This window comes from Mytilus californianus, unplaced genomic scaffold (assembly GCF_021869535.1).
Source record: "Mytilus californianus isolate M0D057914Y unplaced genomic scaffold, xbMytCali1.0.p SCAF_11, whole genome shotgun sequence".
NCBI classification, from domain to species: Eukaryota; Metazoa; Mollusca; class Bivalvia; order Mytilida; family Mytilidae; genus Mytilus; species Mytilus californianus.
The window spans coordinates 39,881,608-39,896,864 of record NW_026262593.1 but is presented as its reverse complement, the minus strand read 5'-3'; the positions used below and the strand labels follow the sequence as shown (position 1 = coordinate 39,896,864).

Here is a 15,257-nt window from a genome sequence, read left to right as displayed (position 1 = left end):
ATTTTTTTGCTTATTTATTTGGGGTCTTTTTCTGTGTTTCCCTGATGCTTGGGTAAACTAAATTAGTACCGCAGACCGATAAAAAAATGTTTAAATGTAAAACGATAAAGTTGAAACAAATTGAATGATCTTCTAAATAGAATGATAGTAAATGTTGGTAAAAACTGTAAAGGTATTGAATAAATGACTAACTATCACCATAAACCCCCTCGTTCACCTTTATTCGTGTTCAAATTATGAGAGGTGTTAGATTTTTTGACAATGTTTTTTATCCGAAAAGCGAACGGTCTTTTTTTTAATTGTTCTATTGTAGATAGTGCCTATACCCTCACATAATAGTCAATAGTTAACTCGAATAATACAGCGCCCTCTTAGAGAGGATTGATTGTAGTGAGCGAAATATACCGACTGAATTATTCGGGTTAAGTCAATAGGTTCATCCTGTAGATGTTCCACCGAGGCGAAGGGAAGTAAAAAGTGTCAATCAAATACCAATGATCCAAAAACATTAAAACAATGTAAAACATGACACTATCGTAATTAATCACTTATAATTATCAGAAAATCTACAAGATTCACACTTCTTTATCTCTGCCTTTGAGCAAATTTGAAATGTTATATGAAAATAATAAAAAAAAAAAAAGGCTTTTAACTGCAAACGCATTTTTATAAATTAGAAGAGGCACAATTGATGCTATGCAAACTGTCCCAAATTAATAAGCGCAATCGTAGTTATTTATTTCACCATTATGAACTTTAATATATTTTAAAAACATGATTTTAATGTGATTAAAACATCCTTTTGAAAACTGTGTATTTACATTTTTAATAGTGAACCACTTTACTATATGCATATTGCAAAGAGAGAGGGGAGAAAGAAATAGAAAGACTAAAAACTATAACAAAATAAAAGAAAAGAAAAAAATATAAATGAAACCAAGTAAAAAATGGGATATATACGGTATCTTTAAAGGAAACAAATTTCGTAACGAAGTACCAACGATACTTTTAAATATATGTTTTGTAACATACCGCTCTATATTTAGTAGAAAACTAAGTTGTAAGATTATACAATGAACGGTGGATCTACATACGTACAAGTTGATTGATTGTTCTGACGACCAGTTTTGGTTTGTTGACGAGAATTGGCCATGGGCACTAACTATTAGTAAGTTCCGTGGGCAAAAATTGTCACTTCCGCAGTTTTCCTAATAAGACTGGTACAAATTCAAGTCTCGGTCACTCTGAAGAACATCGCAACAAGAAACAAGACACAAATTTCGAACAAGAACTTTTAATAAGAACAATAAGAAAGGACTATTTATATATACAAGTGCATGAAATAACATAAAAAAATGTGGAAAGTGTCTATTGTAATCGTTCTTGGTAAGTTATATGGTAGTTTTATTTTATCGATATAGTTCATACTGTACGGCAAATTGCGTTTTATTAATTTCACATAGCTGGAAAAAACTGATACTTTATTTGATTCATTAAAAATTTAAAAGAGGAAATATTAAGAAACTTTTGAAGAGAATTTTAAACCAATTCACGTACATACTGTATTTTTTTCTTTAAGTTAGCCGGTAGTTTTATTTATTTATATCGTTCATACGGTATAAAAATGTGATAATCTTAATTTCACGTATCTAGAATATTCAACATGGTTTGGGCTCAAATTAAATCTTAAAAAAGGAGATTAAATATTTGATGGAATTACAAGTTAAGTTAACTATTTACGGCAGTTTTTCTCTTCATAACGCTAACTAAAAAGAATAATGATAATAAAAGTATAATAAAAGTATGATAATAACAAAAGAATAATAATAATAAAAGTATAATAATAATAAAAGTATGATTATGCGAATTCCCGTCAAGTCGTGTTTCTGAAATAACTCATCTTCATCGGGTACTCTGAGACCAATAGTTCGGAGAATAATTCCATTATTAAAATATACTGAGTGAGGAAAGATTAGCAACAAAAATTTTTGATTTTATATTCGAGAAATAAAGTATACTTCTAATCATAACAATACAAACATTATTGTAACAAAGAATTATGTTGAATTTTTTGGATATTTTTAAAGGTTAAAGAATAACTTTGGTTATTATAATTTAGATTTTTTTATGTAAATATATGTTGCTTAACTTGTTTTACTCAGAATATATTTTAACAAAAACTTCTTCAAATCATTTTTGTTATTTAATACTGCGTATGAAGTGCTATCCTCTAAGTACTTAACATTTCCTTTTAAGTATCTTCGGGTCAGTGATGTGACTTTGTTAACTAAGTAGATCATTAATATCATTAACAAAATGAAAGATCTGAGAGATGCAAATACATGTATGTTATAAAATTTCACTTCAAGTATACAAGTCTGACAAATGATATATACACTTTAGACTATGGATCTCGAAATTATTCTTTTCATATTTTTTGAAATGCGACACTCAAATAAACTCATTTGCTTTGCAACATGTATTTCCTAATCAAAAGAGACATGCTTTAAAACTGTGTTGAACGGACTAAATTATGAAGATTTTTTAGATTTGAAATTTGAAATTTGAGAGAGAATTGTTTATCAACCCAAAAGAGTTTATGAATATACTATGAGTTGGATTCCTATTACACAAGCAATTACATGTCTTATAATGTCTGCAGCAAGGGTTTGTACATGTATAGTGTATATTCACTATACAAAATCCTTTTCTGCAGTTAGTTAACTTTTTACTTCAAATATTTCTATTCTTCTGTCTCTTACAACCGTTAGGAATTTCATTTAATTTTTGGCCAGTTTGGCAAAAAATCGTATTATTTACCTTCATGATAAATCTTGTGTTTATACCTATCTATACTATCTATAATTAACAGTTTCTGAAGGGTTGAAAACTGTTTGAAAGTCTTGAAAACGCTGCGTTTATATTTATGGATATCACTGTTGATATTTACAAATTTATTTGACTAAATTTTATGTTAACTATTTAAAAATAAAATGTGTCTGGGAAAAACTAATTTTTTTTTTGGAAACGTCATAATTCAATGACTTATTGTTGTTAAATATATAATATAATGCACTTTTCGAATCTACCATTATGAGAACAAGTTAATTGTGTAACACGACATATTAATTGTAGCTAAACATGTAGCCATTCTGCTAACATGTTAAGATGGAATTTTCTTTAGCTTTCAATCCATACCATAATAGAGTAGACGAAATTTTTCCAATTTTCCCAGAATTTTTTTTATTATGTAACATCATTTTTGCTGGATACGGATCATAACGTTCTAGCTGCTTTTTATATGAAGACTTTATATATTATATACTTGTATTTCTGTTAACACATTTTTAATAAAGAAGTGAAAAAATATGATAAGTATACTAGAATTAAGTTAAATTTAAATTTGTTAAATGATTGTTTGTTGTTTAGCATTTACTGACAATGTCAATGCAAAAGACGAATATAAGTGAACAGTATTTAACGAACCTAACAGTATTATAAAAGAAAAATAGTAACAAAGACAGCTCCCCCACTTAAGCAAACTTTTATTGTAGTACAAAGAAATCTACGAGGCATAATAATATTTGAATTAAGAACTAATGGAAAATTTTATAAATATTCACATTTTCTATATAAATGTTTGTTTTTTTTAATTTTGTATAAGCTTGATCAATCTTTGTATTAACACGCAAGGTAAAGCTTTGCAAACGGTACAAGTTTACGTAAATCAGTCGCGACATCACGAGGCGCGTGTTCGCCACTTCCTAAACCAGTGACTTCCGGGTTGTCATGGAATAGAGACATCAAGTTGTCACTATACTTGTACAACTTGACCTGAAAATCGATGCATCAGTATTACTCATGATATTCACTTACAATTCAATAAAATTGTCAAATTAAGTACCACTTCGACTGATATGATTCTAAATCACTTCTCTCGTTCTCAGTTGGCCTTGAATGACCGAAAAACAATAAATTTTCCTATTATATCGTTCAGTCAGAGACTATAGATTATTAACTGTAATACATTTATCTACGTCTACTGTGCAACACTGTACTATTTTTTGTACTTTCCAAAGACATTAAGAAATATAAAGAATTTCCAAATACGATGTGTTGCTGATTAACATTTTGTTTTTATTTACTCACAGTATGTACTCCAGGTAAAAAGCAACTCTTGTATTTCTTTCTTAAATTGATTCAGTTAAAAAAAAGTCAATGAATAAATGTTATTGTATTTTGCAGGATTTTTTTTCGTTTTTGCTTCTGCACAACAGCAACAATTTAATTCCGCATGCTTAGCTGGTTTCGATAAAGCATTTCGAAACTGCTTCCAAACAAATGGAGGATTCACCTTGGATCTTGTATTCTCTATCATAACGAATGGATCGAGTGGCCCTTTACCACAGAATACCAATAAAGAACAGCTCGTAAAGAAAGTTTGCAGGTACGAATTAAGTTATATAAATAGGGTTTTAAAATGACAAAAACTAGTAGAGGGAAACAAACCATTTAATTTTCCTATTTGATAATATGAGTTCTCCAACAAAAAAAAACAAATAATTATGAAAATAATTCAAGTGGTAATATGTCGTCTTTGATTAAGCCTAAGGATTTTTTGTGTGTCTCTTAGACCGACTTGAGGAGTTCATTAACTTTTTATTTAGGTTAATGTCATATTCATTTAAGATATGACAGATATTGATAACCATTGGGTTATAATTTTGGTTCTGTTGAGATGAACAAATATATTTATTTCTTCTTCTACCTTTTACAGTTCTCGTGAATCTATCGGGAAGTGTGTTGGGCCGATTCCAGGATCATTGACCAGTCTAAAATGTACTGACCAAGAGACTCAGATGATGCAGAATACACTACAGAGTACAGGACGAGCTCTAGGTGGACTGTGCGATGGGGATGGTAATAAAATTTCATTTAACTACTGCTTTCCTTAGTATACTAGTTAGTCCCCAAGTATATCATCAACTGTGTTGTCAGTACTTCGGTACTGACATGATTTCTAACAAACTTTTTTTAATTTCACAGTTCATGAATTAAGAAACTTATATGGTTCCAAATCCCTCGGGCAAAGTTAACCTAAGATGAATTTGCTTATTATTTTTTCTATGTCCTTTTTGGTCATAGGTATTCACATGTTTAGGTCTTATAATCTTTTCAAATATTTTGGTTCGAGCGTTCTGTTGAAGGTATATCCAGGAAAGCGCTTCGAACGCACGAAATTAACACCGCTGTTTTCATATTCTCTCTTTTATTTTTTTTACACAATACGGGAATGCATGGCAATATTCCCCTCTAAACTATATTTATAACAAGTAGCCAATGAAAGACCATCAGTCCAAAATTAAATTTTATCACTAAAACTTTATTTTACAATTTTTGTTACGATTGTTGATTTTTGTTAGAAAAAGGCATCTAAAACATATATAACAATGAATAAAATGATATGTTAGAACGGCAAAAGTTCCAATGACAGCAACCCCATAGTGTTGTTTTAAACAAAAGAAGAAAACTAGAGGCTACCATACAATCTTCAACAATGGAAAAGATCAAAGTCATCACAAATTATGACAGGTTCTTACTGTTTTGATATTTCATTTTTTTACTAGTCAGATAAGTTTGAAATTAGCTTTAAACAATGCATATCTTTTTTCAGCCGGTGAAGGTCAAATGCCTCCATGTTTGGCTAAATTTGATAAGAAGTTCCGGGCCTGTATGACAGGGAAGAAGATAGTTGCTGAAAACTTTTTCAAATTGTTGTCCAATGTATCAGACGGTACTGGAATGACAATGCAACAACTTAAGAACACCACATGCAGGTTAGCAAAAAATATAAATTCAATTCAATTCAACTCAATATTTTATTTAAGTCTCATCTCTTAATAATATATAAAACAATATTTCATATAGTGTAAAATGTATAGATATAAAAAAGACAGCCATTCTGTACAGAATAATAAGAGACTATAACATTAAAACATTATAGAAATGTAGGGGGGGGCTAGGATGAAATTTGAAAAAAAAACGCAGGGCAGGAGTTTTGAGTAAAAAAAAGGCAGGATGAGCAACTTTGCAAAAATAAAAGCAGGCTGACAATTTATGTAAATAAAAAGTCAGGATAAACTATTAAAAAAGAAGGCAGAACCGAATAGAGTGAAAAATAAAAAGGCAGGACAGAGATTACAACTAAAAATAAAAAATGCAGGACAAAATCTTTCATCCTAGCCCCCATAAAAATCGAATGGTAGCTCCTTTAATCAATTTCCTGCAGCACGTCAGTCCAATTAAAATCATGATATATTTAAAAAATAATGTGAGGTAGTGAAATCAATATTCCTCAGTTGAAACAGCCTGGATCAGGTCTTTTTACCTCAGATTTCTAAACAGCCTGGATCAGGTATTTTTACCTCAGATTTCTAAACAGCCTGGATCAGGTCTTTTTACCTAAGATTTCTAAACAGCCTGGATCAGGTCTTTTTACCTCAGATTTCTTCTATTCCAAATATAAAAAACCTCCGGATGCGGGATTTTCTCGCTGCGTTGAAGACCCGTTGGTGGCCTTCGGCTGTTGTCTGCTCTTTGGTCGGGTTGTTGTCTCTTTGACATATTCCCCATTTCCATTTTCATTCTCAATTTTAATTTTACTTAGTAAATTAAAATGCAAATGAGGCTTAAAATATAGTTCTGTCTTCCTACCTACCTTAAATTTCCATGCCTACCCTAACAAAATTTATGGACTTTTTGGTTATGTACTGATAAACTGCAGACATTTTTCGTTACGCACCAAGTCCAAAACATTTCACTTTGTAGTCTATATTCCATTTTCTTTCATATCCCTCTTTTTCTGATTGAATCGTCGACTTATGAGATCCGCACTAAACATCAGTACACTATATATTGTTCTACTTGGGGGTTTTTTTTTGTGATTTAATTTGATTGAACTTTTCAGTACTTCAGTCTAAATGTATTTACTTCCTTGAAACCAACTTACATCAATTATAAAGACATCCCTTTATTAGATGTAAACTGTTTCCGCTAAAAGTAACCAGTTAAATGTGATTACTTGAAAAAGTCACAGATATTTATTTCTGGAAATTTTTCAATTATTTCCTTTAATCAGGATTTACTTTTAACTCTCATTAATTTTCTAACTTCTTTTTTATTACTCGTTTATTATCAGTTAAATTTCTGTTTAAGATTATGTAATTGTCCATTCAATATGTTGCACTGTCTTTTGTTTCCTGTTTCGAGTATATTTCTCCCTATTTATAGGCATAATCCTTTCAAAATGCCACGTGTAATATTCTTGGCGGAAAATATATTACATTTCAAAAATGTAATTTTATATGATGTATAATTTTAGATAAAAATTTTGCGTTTTGAAAGGATTTATTCCGTTGTTGATTTAAATTCTTTCGAAGTTTTCGTTAATACATACATGCATATACTTTCACATATAACATTTGTTCTTACTTCCTTTTTGCTTACCATTTCAGTTCAGGTATCCAACAGGTGATTGTACAGTGTGCCTCTGGAACTCTCCAGTCACTTACTACAAACAATGAGTGTACACAACAAGAGTCCTTCATGGTCGGCCAGACGCTTCAAAACATGATGGCAACTTATCAGAGCATTTGTAAGTTTGAGCACCTATCAGAAATCTTATGAATATCACTAATTCCCCAAAAGTTCTTAATATGTAAAGAAAAAAATTAAAAGGAAGCGTTTGACTTGAGATACACATTCATGGCTGCTCTTGTAGAGTTCACATCCTAATTTTACGGTGATGTTGATTATAGAGCAAATTTATATACGATTCATGTTAACTCATTGATTCTTTGAATAAACATATTCTTAAAGGTTATCAATTAAACACCATAGTAAAATGTATTTTTTTAATCGGTACTAACATATAAATACTTTATATAGCTTAATACACAGTATGGGTTTTGCTCATTGTTGAAGACCGTACGGTGACCTATACTTGCTTAAATCGACGTCATTTGCACTCTGATGGATAGTTGTCTCATTGGCAATCCAATCACTTCCCCTTATTCATGTATACATATTATAAGGAACTTTCCATTCTGAATCCGTTTACTAATTATGAATGAGCACTACAAATTTAACCTGCAATTAAAACGAACAAATATGTCATTCTGTGCACCACTCACTTATCCCTCTTATATATAGGCACAGGAAAACCTATCATTGGACCAGGAGGGGCACCATCCGAATGTATCATAAAATTTGAAACAGATTTAAACCAATGTTCTATGGATGAAATGAAGATTCCAGTACCAGATTTAATGATGCTGCTGACAAAAGGACAAGTTCCTCAAGGACAAGATATGTCACAACTTAATCAAACCATTTGCAAGTAAGTTTAATTACTTTGAATAGCCTGTTAATTTCTGTCTCAACAAAGGTATATAATTAGCTGACTTTTAGATCTGTCATGCCGTAAGGAAAAGTTTTGATATTCAATATCAATTTTCATATTTATCAATATATCTCGTTAGAGTACATTCTCTGCTTGAAGTATTTCTGTTACCAAATAGAACAATACCATTTAAATTAATTGGTTATATTTGTAAATTTACGCAAATTTCATAAATTCTTTTGCTAAGGGCTTTATTATCGTCAATAGAATAAGAAAAAGAAAGAAAACGTATTAACAAAAACTGAGGCACACCACATACAATTGTAAATTCAAATTAACAATAAACTGAATTTTCATTTATTTCAGAAATTTCCAAAAGTTTGAATTATGCGGTAAAAGTGCTGTAGCTAACAGTGGTTGTAAACAGAGAGATCTACTTATAACCGAAGGAACTTTTGCTAACATGGTCATAACTGTTGGCTCATACTGCCATGATACCTCTGGTAAGTTTCGTATCAAAACGAGAAAGTAGCACGTGACACATTTTGTCATTTAAAAAAGCAATTAACGTAAAAGTGTTCAAATTAGAAAAAGAAATTAACTACTATGTACTAGTAATAAAAAGGCGATATACAACTTATGCTAAATCCATCGTCCCCAAACATTTGCTAAATCCATCGTCCCCAAACATTTGCTAAATCCATCATCCTCAAACATTTGCTAAATCTATCATCCCCAAACATTTGCTAAATCCATCGTCCCAAAACATTTGATAAATCCATCGTCCCCAAATATTTGCTATTTGCTAAATCCATCGTACCCAAACATTTGCTAAATCCATCGTCCCCAAACATTTGCTAAATCCATCGTCCCAAACAAACAAGCTTGTCTGAAGTTTTATTCTAATTTCAAATTTTCGGGAGTCCAAATTATAATTACCTGAAAATTGAAACAATATATAAGATTTTTTCAATGCTAAGGTATATTTTATTATTTTAAAGACACCATTAAATACCTTACATAAAGTTTGTCACTCGAACTCTTTACACAAAAATGGTTTTGTTTTGTTTACAGTACCAGGAGCATGTATGCTCACACTGCAGCAGCAATTCAAGAAGTGTTTTGCAGAAAATGGGGTTGATGCAAAAAAGTATTTCCAGAGTGTGTCCCAACATAAAGGTGCTCTTCTGGGAACATCTCAGGCTGAGGCAGAGGAATATTGCAGGTAAAATTTATACCATTTAAACGTTATTTTTCATTTGCTACTTTATTACAATTTCTAGACAGCTGCAGTCTTGATGTTCAAAATAATTTAATTTCAGTCGAATCTTATCATAACTTTTGGAAATTGTGGATGTTTAATTTTTACTAATAATCAGTTTTGATACAATTCATGCTAGATTAGATTGTGTTTTAACCGACATCTTCTTCAAGTCATTTATCTAAATATCGTATAGATATCGTACTCTCAAACGGGTAGAAAAGAAGTATATTTTATAAATGAGCTAAAGTTATCCTGGATATGTTCTTTACTCCTGAAATGTCATTTAATTTTCTTAAATTACGAATTTATATTTTTTAACAGCAAACGCCACGCACTGTACATTTGCATGAGCAAAGTTATACACCAATGCCCTGGAGCTGAGCAGACGATGTCTATGACAGGATTTGATCTCGCCGCCATGGAACGTGCCGTAGGAATGCTGTGCGCAGATATTCCAGGTAATTATTTCAGAAAATCACTTCAGGCAACGTGTGAATTTAGAAAACGATTGACAAGAGTTTATATCATTAAGTTGCACTGTAACAGAAGTAAATTTATGAAATATAAAACGACTGAATAGAGTGTGCCCTTTTACTTATGCTCTTACTTATTTTCTCGATTAGAACATTCCACTATCTGAAAGTAGTCTGGACCGTAGAATAGATGCAACTTAATTCATTGTATAAAGCGAGATTTAAATAGATATAAATAAGAATATGTAAGATAGCCTTGTTTCTAAAGGATGTGAAGGTCAAGTAATAATTCAAGTGTTATATTGAGTATCCATTTCTATATATAGAACCGCCTTGACATATCATATTTCAGTTCTAGTCATACTTTTTTCAATTATTCCAAAGACTTTCATAATAGATTATCGTTTATCTTAAGGTGGTACATAACACTACAGGGAGATAACTCTGTAAAAATCAGTTGAACGTTTTAATCACGTTCTATTGTTTAGGAAATATTAAGCTTCTCAATGATCAAAATAAGTGTTTGTCAAACTGCTATATATCCAATGAAATTTTTCTGATAAAGTGTGTGGTTCAAGTTTTTTGAAATTTTTATATCTTTGTCAAAGGGTCAAAGTAAATATTTTGTCAAAATTTTATGAAAATTAAACGAGCCCAATTAATTTTAGTCGAGGTGTTTGGTACCACCTTAAGGACATTTAAACTATGGTCTTACTATATTCGATCATATAATCAAATAAATATTTATATAATGTTAAAATTCGAATGTTTGTAAATAATTTACCAACATGCTCATTTTTCATTAGAATACCTGTTAGGTCTGAAGTGTTTTGAAAAACCAACAGAAAAGGCCAGTACATGTACATCCGACATGGCTAAAGGTATTACCAGCATATCAGCCAAACAAATGAAGAACGGCCTGTCTATGGAAGGATTTTTTAATGATTTTTGCGAGTAAGCTTTTTTATATGTAGTCTTATTACCATTAATTCAAAGTGCTCCACTTTGTAGGTGTGAATAATATAAAGATGTGTTTATTTAAGATGAATAATATAAAGATGTGTTTATTTAAGATGAGGATAAAATTGTATATGATCAATGTTTTTTTTTTATATAATCTAAATATTTTTTGAAATTTATATTTCAAACTGTCAATGTTGAAATATTTTAAATGCCGTCTTATTTTGTTGAAATATTTTAAATGCCGTCTTATTTTGTTGAACTGTTTTAATTAATAATTACAGCTCTAATTATCATTATCATTATCATTATTTCAGTGTCCGTGTAAAGCAAGTACAGTGTGATGCCAGTGCATGGCCAACATGTGATCCTAAAGCAGTTTTATTAAAAAGAAAATTCGAATGTCACATGCTTCCAACCAGATGTCACGAGGTCAATGAAGACGAAATCCGCCAAATCTGCCCAGAAGAAGGTAAAATTCAATCACTTAAAAAATATGCATAGAATGGGGGAAAGTGAAAATAACTAGCAAACACACTATCACTGAACTAGTATACATATTTGTTTAGGGGCCAGCTGAAGGACGCCTCCGGGTGCGGGAGTTTCTCGCTGCATTGAAGACCCATTGGTGGCCTTCGGCTGTTGTCTGCTCTATGGTCGGGTTGTTGTCTCTTTGACACATTCCCCATTTATATTCTCAATCTTATTAACTGTATTTTGGCTCCTTTCAAGTATTTGAAGTATATTTCTAAAAATAGAACAATATTGGTATGAACCATACATTCCGACTTTTACAAGCAATGCATTGGTTGATCCTTCTGTTTAATTGTACTGTAGTTAGTTTTAGTTTTCTTACGGTAATATACCTATTTTTTCCATAAACATTTCACTAAAAAAAAATAAGAATGATTGTGTTCAAATATATTTATACCTCTCTTTTTTTATTGAAGCCATTTTGCAAGCAGACAAGTGTGTAATGGACGTCAAACAGAACATCAAGATGTGTCTGGACGACTATAACATTGATCCTGATATGTTCCTTGTTAATATAACTCATGACAGAACTAAAATCCTTGGATCCAGAAACCTAGCTCAGAAATTCTGCCAGTAAGTATCCCTTCACTTTTTATACCCCCGCTTAAAAAAAAGTGGAGGTAAACTGTTTTATCTCTGTCTGTCGGTCCATCCGTCAGTCCGTCTGTCCGTCCGTCCCATGAATATTTTTCGTCGCATCTTTCTCAGGAACTACATTACAAGGATTTATGAAATTTGGTTTCAGGGTTTATATGAGTCAGCTATACCGTGTGATGCGTTTTCAGATTCACCACTCAACAACTTCCTGTTTACCTTATACTTTAAGCGGGGCTAGGGTATCATTAGTGAGCAGTAGCTCACAGATTCACTTGTTTGTATTATATTTTTGTTAATTAGCCAACTATATTGAATTTTGTATACTGTTTGTCTTTTCATTGTTTTTCATTTTTTGCCATGGCATTGTCAGTTAGTTTTCGACTTATGAGTTTGAATATCCCTTAGATATCTTTCGCCTCTCTTGTAATTAATCCATAATATCCAAATTTGTAAAAATGTAATTGCCTTAAAAAGTTTATATAACATTAACGGTACCAATTTTTCTGCACCAGATTATATTAAAAGGGGATTTGATGTTAAATAAGATAAATAATCATTTATCATTCTCTTGAATTGTTTTTATTAGAAACAGACAACAGGTGTACAAATGTATTAGAGACACTATCAGCAACTGTCCCGGTGCAAAAGAGAAACTGAGCAGATGGGGTCATCAACAGAATCTTCTTGAAGACGCTCTTAACATCGTGTGTTCTGATCTTAATGGTAAATACGTTATACTTTTATAATCATATAGCAGTAGCGATCTTTATACTTTTCATGATCCTCGTGAATTTTCGTAGATTTTTTTCATTATCTTGGCACTTTATAAATTAAAAAAAATATAGTTAACAGATGATGTTCCTTGGAAAGCGACATCTGTATTAGGTTACATGCAATTAGTGAAGATATGGTTTTTAAGTGTTTGATGCAGGGTTAAGTGAGCCTCTATTTTCATCATACATAGGAGAAAATACTATTCTACGTAATTCACTTTTTCAGATTTTCAGATTTTATAAGATGTATTTACTTCTTTCAGACACTGTAAAAAAAAGTGAAATGTTACACCAAAAGTCGCACCATATTTAGAAAAATTATTCCAGAAAATCGGTGTTTTTAACACCAACAATCGTGTTATATATCACTTGGGTTTAATTTCACACTAACTTAACGAATTTAAAATCTTCAATACAGTTTGATTGTTTTGTGCTTGTTATATACCAAATGTCATGAAGTATATCTGATAAATTTATTTTTTTCAGTTTATGCCCAGGGTGTTACTTGTATGCCTGACAGTGCTATTCAGTCATGTGTAAAACAGTCCGAAGACCGATTAGGAACATTCTACAGTAAAGCCGACAAAATGTCAAATGGCGAATATTTCAGAAACTTTTGCGAGTAAGTAGCTAAATTCAACGACGTTTAAAATGTATTTAAATACATTTCAAAGAACTTTCTGAACAATGATTATTGCATGTTTATTTTTTTTTTTTTTTTTTTTTTTTTTTTTTTTTTTTTTTTTCGAAAGAAAAAGAAATTATCTGCGACAAATATTAAGCTTCAATAAGTCTATCATAAAAATTTAGATTTAGTTATTGATTAGATCAAACAAGATATTATCTTTATAACTCGTAAATTATAAGCAAACTTGGAATGAGGCTTGTCTCGTATGTGCATTCAATGGATAAATTTCTAAAATCACTATTTCTTTTTGCAGAGTAAAACTTGACCATATGCAATGCGATATCAACGCCATGAGACAACAGTGCAGTGATGCTGCTATTGGTCTAAAAACAGAATTTGAATGTAAACTGATTCAAGATAGATGTATTGGTTTAAAGCGAAAAGCAATCAATAATATATGTAATGAAAATAGCTACAACAGAGTCAGCAGACAATCTGCATCAACTAATAACATTGGACAAACAGGCGGAAATGCTGCAGATAATGGTGCAACATCAATGTCCGTCACATCTGCTATAAGTGCATTAGGAGCATCTTTATTTGCAACAGTATTTTTATTATTGTAAAAAGTAGAAGAAATGTGTCAATCGGTGCAGAGTTCATATCCGTTCCGTTCCATACTACGTAATACTACACTAAATCCATGTGGAATATTGCGGAGCATGGATAAGGACTATGCGCCGAAGATTGGAAGCGCCTATGTGATCTTGATTTTTTGAAACAATGAACTTGTCTACAAATGTAAAGTAAAACAGGGCAGTGCTAATATTCGCTCTGTTTCTGCTGATATTGTTATGGATTTCTACAAAGAATATGTGTGTGATTTGTCTGTTAGAGTGCTTGTAATCGAAGAGAAACTAAGTAAACGAGAATTAAACGAGAGTGTGTGTGTACGTGTGTGTATTGAAACTGTGTATGAATGGTGGTTTTTTTTTGCTTTGGGAAATGCATAAGAAAAAAATCAGGTAGATATAAAAAGATTTTTAGATGCCACGCCTTGCCTTTTGATTACTGAACCCAGATCTCCTTTGCAGTGGTCGAATGATGACTTATATGATTGAAATATAGTCTGAATGACATACTCGTAGATCGCTTTTGAAAATGTATAATTTATTTAATTTAACTGGTTTATTTATTTATTTATTATTGTTTGATATTGCACTTGTTTTACACAAAATATGTCTTGTTGAGTCTCAATAAAACAAAAATAGAATACACTGTTTTTATTTCTTTGACATGTGTACATGTGTCATAATTTACTAGTTGGATTGTGTCATAATTTACTAGTTGGATTTTTATTTTGACAAATATGCAACATTTCCTGAAACTAATGTTCCAAATCCATCGACTAAGAAAAAAATCATTATTATGATCTAATTACTTTGTTTTTTGTGTTTCTGTATAGGAATCTTTGCTTTTTGTCGCAATTAAAATAAAATTAAGCCGATGTAAGTTGTTAGCAATTGAGACAGCTATTCATAAAAGTCTTAAGGACAAAGATGTGAACACCGTACGGCCTTCATCAATGGGCAAAACCCATACTGTATAGTAAGCTTTAAAAGGCCAC

At 31.2% G+C, this 15,257-nt stretch overlaps 1 protein-coding gene across 1 annotated transcript; it reads left to right on the top strand.

The window, feature by feature from the left end:
• Positions 1–1,075: 1,075 nt before the first annotated feature.
• Positions 1,076–14,903, top strand: LOC127720073 (uncharacterized). The gene is made up of 15 exons (XM_052226470.1): positions 1,076–1,386; positions 4,246–4,447; positions 4,778–4,920; positions 5,675–5,837; positions 7,515–7,654; positions 8,212–8,398; positions 8,768–8,904; positions 9,476–9,626; positions 9,987–10,123; positions 10,945–11,092; positions 11,416–11,570; positions 12,049–12,205; positions 12,816–12,952; positions 13,489–13,624; positions 13,944–14,903. Exons 1-15 carry the CDS (start codon positions 1,356–1,358, stop codon positions 14,254–14,256), a joined length of 2,337 nt encoding a protein of 778 aa, XP_052082430.1. The 5' UTR covers positions 1,076–1,355; the 3' UTR covers positions 14,257–14,903.
• Positions 14,904–15,257: the final 354 nt, after the last annotated feature.